The following is a 21,769-nucleotide window of genomic DNA, read 5'->3' on the forward strand; positions in this document are numbered from 1 at the left end:
AAAGTCGTGGATGCAGCCTGGTTTTGCCGTGAATCAGTGATAGATCCATAAGCGGGCTGTGGATTAATCTTTTGGATATCAATGCCAAGGTAAACAGGTTGCTGTTAGTTGACGCTCGCTAAAAGTTTGTTTGGCCAAAACGTTCGTTGATTAAAGCGAGATAAAACGGATAGGTTTTGTGAGGATTTATGTCAAAACTAATGCTTGACTTTCCACTTACTGATTCCTTTGCTTAGAGTTGTCATCGATTTCCACAATTTTACGAGTAATTTATTCCGCAATTCTGAGGCACAGGTACTGTATGATATAAATTTAATAAGTAAAATAATTTTTTCGGTGCAATCTCGTATTTTATTAGTGTTTAAGGTGATTGTTTTAATAAAATCTTCTACAAGACATGAGTTAGACGCCTCTCTATGCCAACTAAATTTTCTGTTGGAATGCAAGTATAAGGAAATGGAGGGTTGAGAGTGAGAATTGTTAATTTTTCGCTCTCCACAATCGTGACTTGAACAGATTTGTAAGCGAGTGAAATATGATCGTGCGTGGGGTTCGCGTTTGGCGCGTGCGAAACAGTTTTGCAAGTGTCTAAGCCACGGGGCGATGAAAAGCCCTCGAAGTTTCCCAACTTAAACTTCCGTTCCTGCGGCTAAAGATCGGAAATGTGTCAGTCTGTAGTAAGGCGTCGCCAAATATTTCCAGCATTGCCAGACACGGTTTGGGAAAAGGAACATCTCTACGCGACACTCGAGGAATTTGCCCAGCAAATATTGGGTAACACAAGCAAATCAATACGTTGACAAAAGCATTCTGTCATTTTTTCTCAAAAACTCTTGATAATCATTTCCTGTTTATCCGGTCTACTTTTTACTGTTTATCTTGTCGGTCTTACGTTCGTCGAAGGAAAAAACGACGTCGTAGGTAGCAAGCGAGGGTTGAGACTGTTTTCAGAAACCGGAGGTTTGCTTCCTGATCAGCCGGCAACGCCCTTTTTGAAGTTCTGTCAATCGTATGTCACCTCTTCAGAAATGACTTCAACGCTTGTGATTGCCCACTGTCGACAAAACACAGCAATGTCACGCCAGTTTAATAGTGTGGGACACTGGTTAATAAATTCCATGTGCTTTTCTGGCAGCCATCCAATTGTTTTCGTCCTTTTTGGCCGGGTCAAGGCAATGCCACGGCAATTTTAACTAGCAGCTGATTGGAGCTCGGATCGATTTCGCGCACGCCAAACGGATGTTGCGTAAGGTGAAGAGTTTCATTCACGGCTCGCGTTTCCCTGCAAATCTCGCGCATTCCTTCACAGTTCATATCAGGCACGATTATAGCAAAGTTCCGCAGAGCTTTTGAGCTCGCAGCAGTGCAAAAGAAAGCCTTGGATTTGAATGACAATTGATCAATTAAATAAACCGTTTAAGTGTTTTCTATCTCCATACAACCAACAATGCCATTGGCCCAGAAGTGTGAAATGTATCAGGCCTATTGTTTTCCACCAATCAGCGGTTATTTATATGAGATCGTTATCCACCCAGCGCGTGCTATGATTGGCCAAACGTGAATATGTTGTCAGCTCGGGTTGTTTTGATCGATTCACACGTGTCTGCACGAACGAGCTGACGTGCGCTCGGCACCAATTGTTTTCAATAAATTTTGGCGCGTACCTATGCAAGCGCACAGAAACTTACTAGTACCAGTTTACAGGAACATCTTGCGGGAGGAAGTTGGAGTTCGCGATCGCAATCGTGGGTTTCTCGTTCCCTTGTGAGTGCGAATTCGCATGGAAGACTGCATATTCGGCAGGGATGTTTTGAAGTTGAAAAATACGCCAGCTTCTTGCACGTGGTATAATCTCCGCAGATGGAGAGCTCAAGAGACGACGACGACATTGGTCAAGCGATCGCGAAGTTTTCTGAGACTAAGAGGAGAGCGTGTTCTTGTGGCAGATCAACGCTAAATTTCCCCACTTTGCTGGGCTTATCATTTTTGTTTAATATTGTATTTGTTGTACTCTTTGTGGTGGTATTTATCCGACTGGAGAACGTACAGACGCGCTTAGCGAATCTCGAGAATCCTGTGTTCGGAGATCCAAATAAAATCAGTGGCGAACAGGGCATCGATAACCTGCGTAGAGCGAACTCAACGCTTTCACCGTTTGCTTTGAATGTTACCAATGCGCCGATTCTTCTCAAGGTACGTGCAATTTCGCATTTAGCACAAAGTTGATCCTAATATCTGCAAAAACTCGAAATCAAATGAGCAGCCTACGTGTTACCCGACATTTCAGAAGCGTCGGCCTTTGGTGTGTGGTTTCAACTACACACTACACACGTTTCAAATTTTGACGTTTGTAATCTGAGAGATGCTTACTTGAAGAATATTTTTTTTTTGCGCCCGTACAGAGCATGCCGTCAATACATATTTCACGGAGAAGTACTTCACAAGCTCAACCTACAACACCTTCAAAGGAGAAGAAAAAAATTCCCAGAAACTATAGAGACTACGTCAAGCGAGTCGTGGGTAAAGAAGGGAAGAAATTGGGCCAGAAATTGCACACTCAAGTAACAGATCAAGTTCATAATATCTTGCGTATGAGGAGTTCGGGTGGTCAAGTTTGTCCTACCGCTTGCAAAGGTAAGATTTTGTTTACGGGTAAAAGTTTTAAATCATACTTCTAGAATTATGTAGCTTTTTGCGAAATCTGGTTCTCCGATCCAGCGCTTTCTTCGAGTGGATATTTTCAGCGAGCAGTCTGTACTCTGTACAAGGAATAATCAATGAATGAAGAATGAATGAAATATTCGGTGTCGAGAGCTTTCGCTTTCCATTCATTCCTTTGCATACATCCAGGATGTCGTTAGAGTAATTTACATTTCGGTTGTATTTTCCTCGATCGAAAAATGAAAAGCGGTAAACATTACTCTGTGAAAATGATCAAATCACGCTAGTGCGTGGGTTTGTGAGTGGGGTTTTAATGAAACCTTACGTACATGTTTCACACAAGAAGTTCATATTCCACGCTTTCTTTCTTTTATTTACTATAAAGTTAGTGGAGTAGAACCGAACGCTATTGAATTGTATTTTTATTGTTGTATGTTGTGGGTGCATGACGCTTGCCAGCCGCCTCCAGTTATGAAAGTTTTCATTCATAATTTAGGCTAGCGGCTAAGTAGCTAATGACCCATGTGATAGAACAGCAATACTTGAAGTTGTCGCTCAAGACACACGTGTAAGAATCGACTGTTATTTTGGTTGAGGAAAATTATGCATGTGGGTTTTTTAAATACAACTATCGTTGTAAGGATTTCCATGAAAAAAAGGCTTTCCATTTTGCACCTAGCTGACAAGGTTAAATTGTCTTGTTTTTCTTTCCATGACTAACCCAGATCGGCTTTAATTTTGGACCGATTAAGATTTTTAATGCTGTGTTCACTGGTGATCTAAAGTTGAATCTGTTCCAGACAGAACAAACAAGATAGCGAAATAATCAATTGCTCTCTTTTACAATCGCAATCATTCTTGCTCGCGTTTCCTTTTGCAAACTTTCACCTCACGGGAAAGAAAATTGACAAAATTGGCAATTTCGCGAAGTCACGATTTCCTGTAATGAAGTTAAAAAGTGTGGATTGTTTTCCGTTGTGATTTAAATAATTCTTAGCGGCTTTTTTCCCGAAAGTAGGCTCTATGTGGCAGCTTTTGTGCAGTGTTGAGTTCTTGGGTTCTAATCCCGTTTTTTGTTATGTTAACGCCTCCTCCCCTCCTTCGTCTCGCCTTTGTAACTTTGCCAGTTCTGTGGATTGGCAGGTGTTGGCTGTAAAGCATTTTATTAGCATACATTCTCAATCATTTTATTATCTCAAAATCACTCCATTAAGATTCATTCTGAGATAATCACTCTAATTGTATGTTGAAAAACAAAACAGTGGCCTTGATAATTGAGTAGCCAATTCATTAAAGTCGTGGAATGTTGGAAGAAGAAAATTTGAATGCACATAGCTGAGAGGTACGGTGTGTTTTTGACTGTTCGTCGACGTAACTACCTCTTTTTAGAATCAGTTGTTTATATCAAGATACTTGCATGTTTATAATGAACCATCTCCGGAAAAATAACAATGATTTGAACAATCAATATAGAGATAGAATCATTTGATACGAGAGAAAAATGCGAGAGCAAATAATTTGACTTTTCACTGTTTACGTAACCATAAATTGCTTTTTTGGAGGTTATCATAGCTAAAGAATATAGACAATTTTAATTTTTTAAGGTTTAAAGCAAAGCATAATTGTTTGAGAAAAGCCCTAGCAATTCGGATTAACACTGCTTTAGAGTTGTGCAGGTTCAAATTTGTGGAATTTGGTACAAGGTATTAGTTGTCTTGCAATACCAGAAGCTTCTAACTTTAATTTGTTAAGGTGGTTTTTCAGTGTGTGATCTTAACCTTTTTTAATCACTTAATTGTGGAATTCTTTAAATCCATTTTGCTTCACTTTCTTGTTAGGAAGGGAAACACATTTTGTTGAAAAAAAATTCAAACAAAATGCAATTTAAATTGAAATATTTATTTTTGTGGGGCTATCTTAAAAATTGAACTGTTTGTATGTCTTTGGAATCTTTTTATTTGAGTCAGAGAAGTTGTAAAACAAAGCTGAACATTGTCAATATCGTGAAATTGAGTTTCTTGTAGTTTGCAAAATCTACATTGTAAGCCAGGCAGTGAGTTGCAATCATTTTTCAAATTTTGTGTTTGTCAGGTGGTTATATAACTGCATTTTTGAATGATTACATAACTGTTCCTTTGACTAGTGGGAGAGTTGGCCAGTGAGGACCACAATTAGTGCAAAGCAGTAATTTCAAGCCTCATTTGCTGATTTGAAGTGTAGACTGGCTGTGAACGAAAAAAGGATTATAGTAGAGCTGGGATATCTTGACAGGTTCCAATCTCATTAAGTTACATGACAGAAAGCGTGACCTCTAGAAATGCCACAGTTTTTTGTTTGGTTTAATTGTCTGCAGAACACAGAATAGTGATTCTTTTCTGTTGGAATTATTTTTTTGTATTTTTTATTTCTCCACTTCAGGTTTGTGCAGTTTTTCAATATATTTTTTAAAAATACCATATACACTTACTGTGAAAGTTCTAGAAACAACAAAATGTGCAGTTTTTAAATTTAAGAAAGTATTTGGATGCCAATTGGTTAGCTTACTTTATAGAATGAGACAATACAAACCAAAAGAAAACACTTTGAGGACACAACCTTAAATATATGCAAGATTATAATAGTTAATTTGCATATAAATTAAAAAGCTTTCAGCCATAGACTTTGTTTCTAGCCTTTTTGTATGTATCAAAACTGTTTCCCCTTGAAAGCAAGTGTCAACAGACCTCATCGCATTCAACTCAGTTTATTTGAATCAGTGAAGAGCTTGTTAAAATCATTGTTAACCGGTTCCTCAAAATTTTCCACTACAGGAAGTTGTAGTCATTAGTGCTGTCTGACTGAACTGAATAGATCAGACCACTTCCTGATCTTTGTCTCTAAACAGTAACTAACAAAGTGCTTTATCACATGAAGTGTTACAAATACGAAAGATTCCATGCTATATATACTTGCATCAGTTAGATTCCTTACATCTCGTTTTATGCTAATTTTATGCTTAGAATTTAGTGATAAACAAAACAGGCCAATTAGATTAAATTATTTACTTTTCTGTCACTTGTAGAGTGACATTTCTAGAGTGAAAATAACAAAATGGCCTTCATTTATCTTTAGCATATGATAATTGCCTAGTTAAGATAGAATTCAAAAACTAAAAACAAAATCTGTCTACAAGTTGAACATAAAATTATATCTCAACGGCAGGGGGCAGACCTGTTGGCTATTTACAAACGTGGTAGAAGAGTTACACTTGACGTACCATGCAACATTCTCAGCTCATGATCAAAGTGGGGGTGAACCCTAACCAATCAACCATGTGGCCTCTTTCTGTTTCTGTTTCCTCATTCCTGACATGTTGAAAAAGTGTTTTTTTAATACCTACAGACTTATTGAGAATGATGTATTATTCAGTAATGACACAGGTAAACTAGGAAAAAAAGAAATTCTGAGTGCTCCTATCAGGAGTCAAACCAAAGACCTTCCAATTACTAGTCTGGATGCTCTACCACTGAGCTACAGGAGACTTGTGGGAGCTAAGGCCGTTAAACTAGGTTCATGGGACAAACATCCTGCATACTGCTAGGATTGGAATGTCAATGAGTGGTATATGCACAATGAAAGGCAATGTGATGTAACATTTTTTTGTAATATTTTTATTTTACAGAGTTGTTGTTTGCACAGACACAAATTAGAGGGGTACATGGAACAGGGTCCAAAGTAACTTTTGATGTAATCTCAAATTCTCCTTTTGCGTGCCAATTAAATACAAGGCAATTTGGAAGGAGAATCCAGCAATTTATCACAAGTCACTTTGGGCTTTTTTTCCATACACCTCTTCAATTTCTGTTTGCAACTCATAGCAGGGATGCTTCTATAAGGAAGTGTTTACTATGTTTATTGTCCATCTTGACTGTATGATTCATTTTAGGCAAGTTACTTTTAGTAATATTCCACTCATAAGCAGAGTTAAGTTGACACATAGGAGGTGACGTATTCCTGGGAAGATCTGACTCCAGTTCAGCATCCAGCAGATAGCTATAATTGTGTCTGGCAACTGTAGTGAAGATAGTTCAGCTACTGAGCCACAGTAATCAGATTTTCCCTAGATTATGGGTGCCTACTTTCCTTGTGTAGTCAACTTTGTCAGTTTAATAGAGGCCTTTAAGATTTTAGTATGATTACAACTTCCTATATGAGATTTGACTTCAATATTTTGGCCAAATACTAAGAAGATGTTTATCCTAATAGAAAGTAGTGAGGGATGAACTTGACACAGTTGCTTTGAACGATAGCTAACACATTTCATGATTTCAAAAAGACAAGTTCACCTAATTTGTTTTAAGGAGTTGTCTTTGCTTGTTTTTGTTTTTGCACCATTTTCACAGTTACTCATCGTAAAATTTTGTTGCCAAGATGACACTGGCTCATGCATACACATTCTTGCTCTACTGGAAAAACTTCCACAGTTCTGTGCTCATACTAAAATGTAAAGGTCTCTTATGACAACCCGGTGACTTTTAGTTAAAATGCAAGTTAGATCATTTTTCTTGGTCAGTTGCTTACAAAATACTGATCTTGCTTCAAGAATTGATTTGTGTCCAGTTCAAGCCTCTGATCACTGTTTGACCACTAAACCAGCTTACATGCACACTACACCGCTGCACAAAGACCGAAACGTACTTCCATGATGATAACAATTAATGATAATCTAATCTTGTTTTTATTAATAGCTGTAATAGTTGTAACAATAATGCGTAATAATATCACATCACCTCAATACTAACAATGTATCATCACATTTCTTTCAAATATACCAAATGTTGATCTCCAAATCCTGATTAATTGCATTTCACCTAGGGTTATTAATGGCATGAGAAGCTACATCAAGCACTCGAAAGGGTGTTTCATCTGATTTTTAAACGCCTGGAACTTGGCTGCACTTCGTTTATTCGACTCACTTCTCGGTGTTTGGAAACTTGATGAAACACTCTTCTCTATCAAATTTTGATATAATTATTACATATTAAGTGTAAATCTCCACTTGAGGTATGAGATCAAAGCTAGCTTAATGAGCATTTTCAGTACAGGTAACGTCATAAGATTCCTTCCATCAATTGTTCCGTAACAGAAAGCGTAGAGGTTCATTGGTGTTATGGTTAGTGCAGCCCCCTGTAAAGATAATATTATGGGTTTTGAGAGAGTTCATTGTCTGTTGTCTCCTTAGGAGCTAGAATCAGTGGAACCTTGATTTAATGAGACCTGTATATAACAAAAGTCCTTGGTATAATGAACAATATTCTCCAGCTCGGCCTTTTAAAATGTACGAAACAGAACCTCGATATAGCAAACCAATTTCCCTAGTTCCTTAGCACTTTGTTAAATCAAGGTTCTGCTGTACCATACATGTAAATCCTGAATATCCCTCCCCCTCCCACCCCCATCACTCTCACCTTAGTTAAGTGTGCTTCCTATGGCTTTAATTTGACGTAGTACCCTCCCTCCTGAGTAGACTCCCTCCCTCTATGTGTATATAGTGTTGGTCATGTTTATCACCTGGCATTTTGTATAATCATCAGTAATTCAGATCAAATTGTGGCAGTACAAGGAATTGTTTTATTTTGCTTTCTTACATGTGGGTCATGTCGCTGTTTACGCTCAACTTAATGTTATAAAATTAATATTATGAACATGGTAATATGAATGAAACATTAATATTATAAACATAAATAACCATTTGGCAGCAGTTTGGGAAAAATTAAATAAGCAGCCCCTCCCCTCCTCTATCAAGCTCCCACCCCACCCCTACACCTTAAATAAGCTCTCCTTGTGCTTTTTCAAAGTGATGGTTTTGCATTGAGACCTTTCATGCATGTTGAAGGGAGAATGCTTTATTCTAAATTGAAAACGTTGATTTTCCCCCATTCCTTTTTTGCAAACATTTGCACACATTTGATCTCCAGATATATCATTTGTTTCGAATCTAAAAACTGTTTTTATTAAGTTTTGCACGTAAAGGTTTAATATTTGAGTTGAGCTGTTCCTCCATGGGTGGTATTATCATTTATCTTTCTTGACCTTTGTACTGGTCAGTTTCAGGTCATCTAAATTATTTTCTTTCCCTGAAACTAATCTTCTTGTAGTTCTTCAGTTTCCAAAATGTGGTAACGTGACCTTGCACGTGTAAAGAGTCTTTTTAACTTTTCAAAGCACAAGATTGCTAATAAACGGCATAAACATAAGGGGCTGTTCTCATTATGTTGGTCAAAATGTTCATCCAAACAGAACAAATTTTTACAAACTGTGCATTCCTCTGTTTTTGGAATATGCATGGACATGTAGCTTACTACCACATGCAAAGGCAATAGGTGCAATGAACAGCATAAACACAAATTCCCACAGCTCTCTTTTTACTCTGACTGTTTATTTGTTATTTTGTTGTTTTTGCATTTATGTGTATCAAGTTACTAACTAAGACCTGATCATATCTCAGCCAATAAAAATAGAAACCATTAGAAAGCTAGTAAACGGGTAAATCAGTTGTTTTTTAATCCGCTTAGTTGGTTAGCAGGTCAGAATGAAACCAAAATACATTAGGCACGTTATGGAAGACAAATAAGCTACACCTGTAAAGATCTTCTTGCATTCTTATATGTACAGTACACTGGTTATAGAAAGTTCTGTTGCACTTGTTCCTGTATGGACAGAACTGTGATGTGGTTACCTTAACTTTAATACAAACACTCATCTGTCGTCCTTTGGTTTTAAAATGGTACCTGCACCTTTTTTACATTTTCAATGTCTGCTTCGTGAATGAACAAAAATTAATGCAAGAAGCATTTGGATATTAAACTTGATTATCAGTGCCTTCTGTCTTTCCGAATTAGACTTTGATGTGTACTATGCTTTATACTGTTGTGACCATTCAAATGAAAGTTACTGAGAAGTACTTGTGGTGCTGTTCATTAGGGTGTTTATGTACAAGGTGGTTCTTTTTTTTTATATCTGTAGTTGGAATCCTAGTAGTGTGAACATCAAAATGAAAGCTACAAAGTAGTACTTTCCTGTGGTGCTGTTTATTATGCTGTATAAGGTAGTTCTAACTTTCGAGTCTTTTGTTGAAATCCTAAAGTGTGACCATTCAAATGAAAGCTACTAAGCAGTACTTTTCTGTGGTGCTGTTTTCTATGCTGTGCCAAGGGGTTTTTTTTTGTTTTTGTTTTTTTTTTTTGTTTTTTCTTTTTTGGGGGGGAGGGTTCTTGTAAATGAAATATTCAGAGGAAAAGCTACTGAGCATGCAAGGTGGTTTTAACTTTTGAGTCTGTGGATAAAATCCTTTGTTGTGCCCATTGAAACTAAAGCTGTTGTGCAGTATTGATACAATTAATGCAATAAAATTATTGAGACATACTTTATTTGACCTTCCTTTTGGGGCGACATCTGTTACTGATTAAAATTATCATATGAAATTTAATCTTGTGGTGCTGTTCATGCTGTAGTGCTGTACGTTTGAGCCTGGATGAAATTTTCATAATTCATAATTATAATGCATATCAGTTACTTCCATTCAAATGGAAGCAATTGAGTTGTTCTCCAATCTGTGGTGTTGTTAATTTTTTTTGTGTTTACATAATTATACAAGGTTGTTGTGACTAGTATTTGAATTCTCAAGTGCAAATTTTAAAATAAACTTCCCCCTGATACTGGGTGTTATGCTGTGCAGGGTGGTTCTAATTTTTGAGTCTGTGCATGAAATCATAAATAAAAATTATTGTGACTATTCAAATGAAAGCCATTGCAGTTCTGTTTCATGTTCAATCATATACACATCAAGTGATTCCAAATCGTCTCTCTGATTAAAATCCCAAAGGTATGCAGCATTCCTGAAGCTGATGTTTCTAGTAATTTTCGAAACTGGAATTGCATTTAGGATTTTTTCTTTAATTGATGTCTATTTTTGGCAGCATTTGAGCATTAAAGGCTGGGTTAAACCAATTTAGTCTCCTTTTGCTATCTGTCAGTGTGGGTTTCTAATAAGGATGTTCTTTTGGGATTTAAACTAGGATTTCACTAAGCATCTGGAAGAGATTCAAATTGATAGCTTGGCTTGTCAACAGCTTATGAAAAAGTTAACTAAAGTCACGTCCACCGGTAATTGATTAGCGTGAAACACTTGTTTACTTGTAGATCATGGTGGATACGGTATGGTGTTGAAAATTGAACCATTGATTTCCCTGAGACAAGTATGGGGTGTATTTTGGAATCAGTAGATGAAATCCATTCAAATGAAAACCACTGAGCAGTACTTTCCTGTGGTGTTGTTTATTATACTGTACAAGGTGGTTCTAACTTTTAAGTCTGTGGATGAAATCCTAAAGTGTGACCATTCAAATGAAAGCTTCTGAGCAGTACTTTTCTGTAGTGCTGTTTATTATGCTGTATAAGGTTGTTCTAAATTTTGAGTCTGTGGATGAAATCCATCCTTTCGTCTGACCATTCAAATGAAAGCTACTGAGCAGTGCTTTTCTAAGCTTCTGTTAATTTTGTTTCCTGCTCTACAATGCCATTATAATAGGTTCTGAAACTGTTGAGAAAATCTTCACAGGGACTCCATTGATTTCAGCCCTAGAGGTGACTGGACTACCGTGTCTAAATACACTAAACAGTAGTCTTGTTGTTGTTCAAGTATGTGTAATAGTTCAAATTTAATTTACCAAGCAGTGCTGATACTGTTGTTGTTGTGGTTGTTGTTGTTGTTTTAATCCAATTGTCCTAAAGTAAAGTCCATTGTTAAACATTAAAACAGCAAATTATGACTTCATATAGAATTACAGAATTACTTAATGAGTTATTTCTTGTCTCTGTTTTGCCAATCATACAATTATAAGATTTCCGGTTGCATAAGTCATGCATGCCTGGACAGGGATATTCAATTATGAAGTTGCCTCTATAAATAGGTATTTCTCATACATTCTAGATCTTTTTCAACCTAGATAAAGATAAATTCGAATATAAGTATTTACAGCTGCGTATTGTCAAAATATGGAGATCCTAAACAATTGAATATTAATTTATTAATTTTATTATTTATTTATTTATTTATTTATTTATTTATTTTTTCATTCATTTATAAAATAATTTGGTTCTTTTTCTATAGTATTAACAGGTGTACATAAAATAGTCTGAATGTGCAAGTACAATTATTATAATGGTAGTTCGCAGGGTGGCCATTTCATTTCTGTGTTGAAAGTATGGTGAATTTAAGGTCAGGCGTCAAGAATTTCTAAAATTTTTCCTCATTAGCCTTGAAGGTAACATGATTTTGATAAAGACCGTCACTGCAGTGGTCTCTCATTTAGTAATTGCATAATCAAAATGATGACCATGCAACATATTAGCATTGAAAGCTAGGAATGTAATTTGCAGCAATTTGATTACCCTTAACTAACAGCCAGAAGAGTTATGCAATAGCTATTGATGTGAAACCAACCAAAATTTGAATTATCAGTGCATTCTCAAGACATTTTCTTCTGGACTGGAAGTGCAGTATCGATTTACGTTAAGTAAATAAATGGTGGAATTGCAGTCTCTAAAAGCATGTGTTTTAACAAAACAAAATAAAAATTCAAAGCAGGGCACAATTCCATGACGAGATGATCAAATGCGCTTTACTGTGTGGGGACACTCTCCTTGTTGCATTGGACTTATTTAGGAAACTTTGGTTTTTGAGAAGAGGGGAACACTGAGGCACCCAGAGAAAAACCTCTCAGATGACGGTCAAGAACCAACAACAAACTCAACCAACATATGACGCTGATTGCGGGAATCAGACCCGAGCCACGGTGGTGAGAGACGAGTGCTCTCACCACTGTGCCATCCGTGGTCCCCTAGTGAATCAATGTAATTTGACCAGTTCAGAAGAATGAAGAAACAGTCGCTGTTTGTAAAGGATGCCCATATGTCATGGTTGGTTTTCAAGCAGGCCCCTGTTGTTCAAAGGCCAGATAAATTTATCCTGTGGATAAGTCACTATCTGACAGTTTCAAACTGTACAAAGATTTCAGTATTTCCTTGTGTACAGGCGATATGCACACTCTAAGCACAGCTTAGTTTGGGAGGGTACGAAAACCTTGGACAACATTTAATGTGTACTATATTCTAGATCCTGAAGAGTGCCTTATCCACCGGATAAAGTTATCTGGCCTTTGAACAACTGGGGCCAGGTGTACAGAATTAAACCTGGCTGGGTGTTTAACTTCTGTTGTGGAATTTGTCAGTGATGCTCTTAGTCTAGCTTGTGCTCAATTTCTGCCATTCCGCAGCCTTTTATTTTGAATAGTATCCCAAAAAATTCATCGTTCCAGAGGAAAAATCTAAACAAAGAAGTTTTTAAAACTTCTGTTTACTGGATTTGCTTGCTAAAAAAAAGCTAAGCTTTCAGTTGGATCTGTAACCATGATCACTAAGTTATCTCACCTCTGGAAATGAAGTTACTTAGATGCATGAGTTAATAAGTCTGTAGTGCCTGCCTTTAATGTGTTTGTTTGAGAGCCTTCAAAGGTAGGGCCTATGTTCTATGATGTGGTTTTAAGTTCTAAATCTGTGGGTGAAATTGTAAAGTTTGATAGTCAACAAAGTAGTCTAAACTACAGTGCACTCAACTGCAGGAACCAATACCATATCACAAAAAATATTGATTAATTTTGTGGATATTCAGTGAATGTGCATGTTATGGTTCCAGCAAGCAAGCTTGAGTTAGGTAACATTATCTTTATTACGTGGTAAAGATGGTACAACACTTCCTTTCAAAATATTAAGTTTAAGCCTATTTTCTTGCATTTGGGCAAGGAATTTATCAAAAAAGAATCCCCTTGTCAGTGTACTAAAGCTTTGAAAGATGTGTTAATCCACCTAGGTAACTATTTTAAAGTGACAGTGTATGAACTGGGATATTTAAGAAATTAACTTGTATTTCTTTAGATTTCTTTTTTTAGTGTGAGATACGATCCTTCACTAACAGTGCCCTTTCAAACAAGAAAATAGGATAATCTGTTTAGTTGTCTAACCCATGAACTAAATCTGTCTGATCTAAACCTTGTGGATTAAGAAAGAGTCAATTTTGTTTGCCCTCAGAATGTCACGTTCCCACAAGAAAATTTATGACCGTTATTTGTAGAAGATAAAATTTCAGGTGAAGGATTTCTTAACTAAAATCAACATCCTATTGTGGATTATCGTTGTTTGTTATGCCAGTGCAAACATCCGAGCATTATGCTAAAGTTGTTGAGTGCTTGTACAGGGTGTTAATTTTTAGCAGGTCAAACTCTGATCTGTAAATGTTACTGGACTTTTGTGATTTCTGTATTGAGAAAATGTTGGATTGTTTTCTTCTCTTTTTTTGCAGGATTATTAAACTTTCCAAACATAGAAAAAAAATAAACCTCCCCTTGCAACCACCTCTCGTAAGCGACCACCTCTCTTGAGCAACCACTTTTCCGAACTACCAAAATTTTCCCAGTCAAATCACTATAGTTAGAACCTCTCGCAAGCAACCACCTGTCTTAGGCAACCCCAATCACTTTTTGGAGATGACAGTTTGCAATTTTCTTTTGTTTTCAACCTCCTGTAAGCGACTACTTGTCACATACGTCCTGATATTTATGCCAGGTCGGAAGTTGGATAATTTGTCTTTGTAACATTATCACATGTACATGTATTCTTGAGTAGTACAGGAGACATGAATGTCACAATCTAAGGTACCCGGTGTATGGAAAAAGACTTGTCCCATTCCCCGTATAAGGTAATTTATCACAGGGAAACCATCAGCTTGGATACTGAAAATCTGAAATTCTTTGGCAATATATTAGTTTAGAAACTAAATCTCAGAAATCTCTGGAGTCACCTTATGCTAATGAGTTTAAAATTTAGATCCCTTGTGGTGTGACCTCTTGTAAGCAACCACAGGTCTACTCTAAACGACCACCTAGGTTTGGCATTTTGGGTGGCCGCTTACTGGAGGTTTGACTGTAATAATAATGATAGTAATAATAATTGTAAAATAAATAAATGTTTTCCCAATACTGACATGACAAGCTGGTTTTAACTCAAAAGCAGAGAGAGAGAGAGAGAGAGAGAGAGAGAGAGAGAGCAGTGTACACCTCACACATGAAACCTTGTCATTCAAAAACATGTTGCAGCACAAGACAACACAATTTACCTGGGAGAGGTGAGGGTGGGGGGGCGGGGGGTGCTGAAAAAACAGAGGCCACAACACAAGATATTTGTGTCAGGAAACCAGATTGGACCAACTACTGGAAAGGTTACAGTGGAAGGGTTGGAATGTCAGGGAGGGGTGGGTGAGGGGGCTCCAGAGAAGAAAGGATTCTTCTCCTTCCCTGTCATCTTTTGTAGAGCAGTTAGTTGTCTTCTGTGTGGCTTGTTTTATTCCTGACCAGCTTAAAGAAGAAGTTCCGCAATAAAGGGGCAAACCCCTGAAGTCTTCCTTTCAGACAAAAATGTGTAGTTCCAGAAAAAATCCATACCCACCCCATGGACAGTCATTGGAAATTCCTAGGGGGCAGTGGGGCTTAATAGTCAAAATTTTACAAGCAAACAATGAAGTTAAACTGGAAATTTCCTGGGGGGAGGGGGGTGCAAAACAAAAACCTTCCATGGGGGGAGTATGGATATTCTCTGGAACTACACAATGTAAATTTAGATGCCATTCAGTCTTGGCTAGCAAGTTGTTGAAAAAAAAGCCTCTTAATTTCATAATTTCACCAATTGAAAGCAATTTTAGTCATAGGTTTCCAATTCAGGTGACAGGGTTTATTCCAAAACCAAGCCAATTCTATTAGTAAGGTTAATTTGGTTAAATATATTAGTATTAGGGTTGGAGAAAATGAGGCATGTTGCTTGTCAGTTGTTTTACTCCAATGGTTGATAAAGAACTGAAGGTCAGAATGGCTCGGCCAGGTCCCTTTTATACCCAGATTTCATGTTTAAAGTTGGCTGCCTTATAAGTAATGTTTAAAACATGAGCAGCAGTGTTTTATTGGGATTTAAAACCATGAGGCACAGCTGAGTGGTTTTAGACCTGATAAAACATGTGCTGCGAGTTTTTGGAACGCCTTCAAAAACATTCTTGGAAAAACATGTGTCAATAGAGTTCATAACAATTATGCTTAAATGTGGAAATTAGCATATGAGAAAAACATTAAACACCGTATACTAATAAGGAGGAGGTTTTATAGGGTCTTAAAACCACTGCACGTGATTTTTTATCAACCATTTGATAGGTCATGCAATGGGCTTATCAATTATTTATGAGTTTTTGAAACACATGTAAACATGTTCTACAACAAGTTATTTCCTTTCCTAAAGGTGTAAAGGGGGATCCAGGTGGACAAGGAGAGCCAGGCCCAAGAGGTAAGGTAATGTAGGTGTGCTAGGTGTCCTCTCTGTTGATGTGTTGTAAATCAAGACTAAACGTTTTATCAAGCAGCAGTTGGGAAGACAGATGTACCTGTTTAATTATGTAATAATTATATCAAACACAATTCACAGTGTTTCATCGCATATCAAACACCGAGAAGAGAGTTGAAAATACGACGTGCAGCAGAGTATTTTTGACGAACTTCGAGGGTTTTGATATGGTAATGAAACACTGTGACGAGAGTTTGGTATACAGTGACTTTTCAAACAAAAAGATTTTGAAGGGGGAATTAAGGATGAAAAAATGAGGAGTTTTTCATCAGATATCCAAACACGTCACGGTGCATGATTTCCTTTGTCTTTGGCTTTCTAATTATTAATGAGTTTGAGAAGTTACTATGTAATTTATATCAAACACCAGGAAGTGTTTCAATTCATTGGATTGCCAAACAGCGCGAGAGTTTTTAGAAAGCAGATGAAACACTCATTCAAGTGTTTGATGTAGCTTCCAATGCATTAGTAATTGTTGGAAAATTTTTTTGCCAATTGTTATCTTAATGGTAATTTTTAAAAGATCATATTCTTAATTTTGAATCATACTCAATTAATTCCTCTTGTGTATTATTAAGGAGTTGAAGAAGCTTAATTCATAGATGCCACTCCTGATGGCTTAGTCTACTTGCTCAGTGCTAATGTGAATGTAATTCGTTACTATTCCTAAAGAAACTGAAACCACCGGGGGAAAGTCTACACAGTGAAATCTAAGTAATAGGCCATTTCCAAGTTGTTTTGAACCTCATTACAAAAGCAAGGCTAAGTGCAAAGCTTTTCATGTGAAAATTAGTTTTGTTTGCATATGAATGAAAAATAATTTTTACAATAAAGTCTTGCTTCCATAATTAGGTTCAAAGCAACTTGGAAATGGCCTATTTATTTGACGTTTACCCAATCAGTAGCCTATTCCAGGCTCTTGGTGTATCGCAGGAGACGCGAAAGAGCAGGAGGGGCTGCGTGCCCACTCCTTCACGTCTCCCGTGGTACCCCGAGAGCCTGGAACAGGCTACCCAGTCACTTGCAGAGCCCCTTCCGTGAGCCCCCCCCCCCCCATGATCTTCAGCAATAAATTCTAACCAGTCTTTTAGCCAGCAATTGGCAATAATTTATTGGACATCCTAGAACTGAGTGACATTTTACCGGGCATCCACTCCCCTCTGCCTTATACCTTGTTGCAAACATTACTTTGTTTTTTTCCATTTTACAAAAGCAAAATTGGCCCTATCCTTTTGTTTTGAGGCAACCTTTGAAGCAAAAGGGGTAAAAGAAATTTTGTGGTGCATTTCATTTTCGTTCCCATCATTTTATCATCAGGGAAAAAAGGTCCCAAAGGGGATACAGGTCTACGGGGTCCAGAGGGAAGACATGGTAAGTGGTATTTACAAGGGAAAAGACTTTATTATTGGGTTGTACAATTTCGTTAGATCAATCATCACCATTACCACAATCGTCATCATCGTCATTATTACCACCATCATTGTCGTCGTCACCATTACCACAATCATCATCATTGTCGTCATCATCATCGTCACCAGTACCAATCATCATCGTCGCCATTACCACAATCATCATCATCTTTTTTGTTAGTGTCTCGTTCAACATGATTGTCATCATGATCGTTAGCATTACCCTTATCAAAATCACCTCAATCATCATCATCATCGTCATCACTATTACCACCATCATCATTATCATCATCATCATCACCATCATCATCGCCATAACCACAATCATCATCATTATCTTCTTTGTTAATGTCTCATTCAACATTATTGTCATCATGATCGTTACAATTATCGTTATCAAAATCACCATCATCACAACAATTATAGCATTGTACCATCGTGTATTGATAGAAACATTTCCAAAATACCTATTTACAGGTTAACCACAATCAGGACATTAGTTTTCTTCTCATTGCATTGTAATGCATACTGATGTTATATCTTGTTTTCTTTGTTCAGGCACAAATGGAGTGCATGGTCAACAAGGAAGTAAAGGTATCATTAAAACTTGTGCTTCAATTTTACGTTGGTTGTCATGGCACTGCATTCGTCTGAAATGTGAAATCTAAACCCATGTTACATCTGATTTTAATGATTACTTCTGTGGTAATTCCAGGTGAAAAAGGAAATAGAGGAGATAAGGGGGCAAAAGGTGACACTGGTATAGGAGTCAAGGGAGAAACAGGTACTATAGCTAACACTACCCTTTAACCCCTAATATCAAAGAACAAATTCTCCTATCTTGTCCCCACGCGGGTTCAAACCCTGGCCGGATCACCACTCAGAGTCTTTAAATAACTGAGGAGAAAAAACTGCCTTTGTTGTGACATCTGCAAGTGTTAAGACTTTCTAGTCTTCTTGGATAAGGATGACTAATAGGTCCCGTCTCACAACACTTGTTCCAAATAATCTGTGGGATGTAAAAGAACCCACGCTGTTTGAGAAGAGTAGGGGACATAGTCTGCAGTGTGGTTGTCTATCTCTATCTCTGATTTCATGTCTGTCACATTCATGCATGGTTTGGGTGGGTGGGTGGGTGGGTGGGTGAAAAGATGAACTGATAGCAGCTGCCAGTGGCGCCTTTTACATGCTGACATCCTGTACTGTGTATAAATACATAAACATTAACACTTCCAACTTCTTGCGTATTCTACTACCATGCAGGAAACACAGGCAAGGCAGGGAAGGTGGGGCCAAAAGGAGAAGCAGGACAACTAGGGCCAAAAGGAGAACCTGGAGTACCAGGATTGCCAGGAGACCCAGGAAGTCCAGGAAGAAAAGGGCGTAAGGGTGAAAAAGGAGATACAGGCTCGTTAGAAGTAAGTCATTTTTCAGGTGTTTTGTTGCAAAAGAAACAAGTTAACAAGGCTAGGGTTATCTGTGTCTTGGTGATATAAACCAATCCCAGCATCATTTTTGAAACCTTAACTCCACTGTCATTTTTCAGCCAGGTGTGTAATTGGATACCAATAAGGTGTTTGAAAACTCACAAAATGCGATAGGATGATCCTGCTCGATTCGCTCTAATGAAGGATTAACTCTCAAAACACCAGCACCCAAATCTCTCGACGGCAGCCAATTTACTTTTAGTTATCAACTCTGTTGATAAACCAAACTTTTGTTTCTACTCCCTACTGACGCAGCACCACAGGTTCTTTAGAAACTAAACCCCTGATCCTATGATGGACTGGTAGTCACTTTATGGTTGGTATCATATGATGGACTTGCATCACTTCTAGGGAAGAGTAGTAGTGCCCCTATACATTTTTCTGAGAATATTAAGCTTAAAATTGGGGGGAAAAAATGCCATACATTGTTTTGTATTTTAAAGCTCTAGAATTATTGAATGGATCTCTAATTATCTGTACAAAATGCATGGTTACCCAAATTTTCTTTTTGGATTTCAGTAGCCTTTCCTAAGATCTCCTTTTTCCACATAATCACAAACTGCGCAAAAATATCCGTGTGTTAGTATTAGTACTAGTAATAATCAAAGATTAGGGAGTGCGTTCGATGATCTCGATCCCAGGCTCTCTCTCCTTCGTGAAGTCATCCGCGTATGCAAAAAACTCTGTGGGATGTCAGATACGCATCTCAAGATCCATCCAGTCATTCTGGCAATCAATGTTTTCCGATACAATCTCAACTCCAACCCATATTAGAAGTGCGTTCTTCCTACGCCAAATGCAATTATGTTAAACTTGGTCATTTGTTTTCTGCAGTCAATACAGAGGCCTTCAGCACATCTGACAGGCGAAACAAGAAACACACGAAACTCACCAAGAATAGGTTAGTTTGATGTTCTTACAATATTTATTTATAGTTCATGTATCATCTGCAGGTAATATAATTATTTTGTGGTGCAACAGTACTTCTTAATTTGATCAAGGCTTTCTGAAGTCTTCACTCACTCTTTTCTTTGTCACCCTGTCAATTAAACGTCCTACAGCAATATTGTTTGGTACAAATTTGCCTGATATTTTGAGGAAAAATATCACTATCTCAATTTTGCTTCTTTTTTTTTTTTTTTTTTTTTTTTTTTGATTGAGTGGTAATTGGAATTCACATCATGAAATTCAAGGGAAGTCGTATTTTTGTAATGTAAAATCACCCTTTTGCTATACTAGTGTTTCCTTAAGTAATAAAGTAGGTTTCTGATTTCTGAGCTAACTGAAGTACATGGTGCCCTGGGAAGGTTTTTTTCCCAAGGATTTATAATGACAGTGAGACTGAAAATGTAGGCAAAGTAGGTGACTGCTTAGGTTAGAGCTGTGTCAAATAAATGGCACAATCTGCTGCTCTGATCTTTTGCATGCACTCCTCGAAGGTGCTTTATTTGTTCATGATGTGTGAGAATTAGTAGGTATATATAAAACAGCTCGGAGCAGAGGGCCTCTACCAAAGTGGTTCACACTTTGGTTTTTGTGCTCTCTCTTTTTGACAGGCTTCCTAACTGGTTGGAGTGCCTCGCTGCTCCGAGGGGGAATGTTATATGGACAAGGAAAACTCACTGTCCCTAAAACAGGAGTATACTTTGTTTACAGCCAGATTTATTTCACAAGCTTCTCTTCAAAAAGTTTGATCTACTATGTCTGTGTAAACAATGTAGTCAAAGTTATGAGCGTTCAGTCTGGGAGACGCCTTTTCAATACTATTTCTCACAGTTTTCTGGTGATGTTAAGTGCATCTGATGTGATTACTGTTAAGCTTGGGCGTAACGACGTCAGAGCTAATCTAATTGAGAATGCAAGTTTTTTTGGTGCATTTTTAATTTAAGGACGAAGTCCCCTTTTGCTACTGCCGTTTGTTTTGAACTAAAAGGCTTTTTAAAACAAACATATTGCACCAGTGTGACCCATGATAACGTGATAAAACCACAGTGTTTTTTTAGTTAGTAACATGATACTTGAAATTCACAATGTGTGACTATAATGAGAGTTTTAAATTTACATATACAATTGTTGCCTTAAATTAGGCTGTTTCCATTGGATATGAATATAGCTTCTTTTTTCTTGAGCTGAAAATTGGTGGGAAGCATGAACTCAAATAATAAAACAATTAGGCGAACATAAACTATGGCATTGTTTAGAATCTTGCAAGTGTTTGAAAACGTGAGAGGCCCTTTCATTTATCAACGGATATATTACATGGTGACCAAAGTGTGAAATTTTGTATAGAAAGATAGATCTGTTACGGCACTTCATAGACGAATATGAAGTATAAAAAAAATTAAATTATGATCTTGATAGGTAGTATATGTGCTATGCTAGAAGCACAATTATTAATACTATTGACAGAAATGTTAGTTACATTTTTATTATTTTTTTTAAAGCAGCTTTTGAAAACAAAAATTACAAAAAAAGTGGTGCAAAAATCACCTGATTCAATAAAGTTTTTGTAACCTACTAGACATGGACTCCCACACAAGAGAATGCGATTGTGCAGCTATCTGTGTGTGTGTGATGCTGCCTGCTTGGCACTCTGCCTTGAATTACATTAAAGAGTTCTAAGATATTGGATTGTTTTTGTTTGTAATTACTGAAAATAAACGCTTGTCCTTCAAACATGAAAATTTATGTGGCTTGTTTTTATGCCTGAGGTGTTGTGGCAAAGTAAACGTT

The 21,769-nt window shown here is 37.3% G+C and overlaps 1 protein-coding gene across 2 annotated transcripts in view; it reads left to right on the forward strand.

The window, feature by feature from the left end:
- Positions 1-289: 289 nt before the first annotated feature.
- Positions 290-21,769, forward strand: part of LOC146469022 (uncharacterized) — a 29,810-nt gene continuing 8,330 nt past the window's right edge. The window contains exons 1-9 of one of the 2 annotated variants that reach the window (XM_085123629.1): positions 290-2,193; positions 2,403-2,634; positions 16,039-16,083; positions 17,458-17,511; positions 18,108-18,143; positions 18,265-18,333; positions 18,813-18,967; positions 19,871-19,937; positions 20,593-21,720. In XM_085123629.1, the coding sequence (XP_084979755.1) occupies positions 1,861-2,193; positions 2,403-2,634; positions 16,039-16,083; positions 17,458-17,511; positions 18,108-18,143; positions 18,265-18,333; positions 18,813-18,967; positions 19,871-19,937; positions 20,593-20,924 (1,323 nt within the window). In that variant the 5' untranslated portion in view covers positions 290-1,860 and the 3' untranslated portion in view covers positions 20,925-21,720. Of the gene's footprint in view, positions 2,194-2,402; positions 2,635-16,038; positions 16,084-17,457; positions 17,512-18,107; positions 18,144-18,264; positions 18,334-18,812; positions 18,968-19,870; positions 19,938-20,592; positions 21,721-21,769 lie in introns of those variants that run through there. The other variant, XM_085123628.1, reaches the window with a different exon arrangement.

The sequence above is a fragment of the Pavona decussata genome, unplaced genomic scaffold, assembly GCF_977016875.1.
Source record: "Pavona decussata unplaced genomic scaffold, jaPavDecu1.1 SCAFFOLD_127, whole genome shotgun sequence".
NCBI lineage: Eukaryota > Metazoa > Cnidaria > Anthozoa > Scleractinia > Agariciidae > Pavona > Pavona decussata.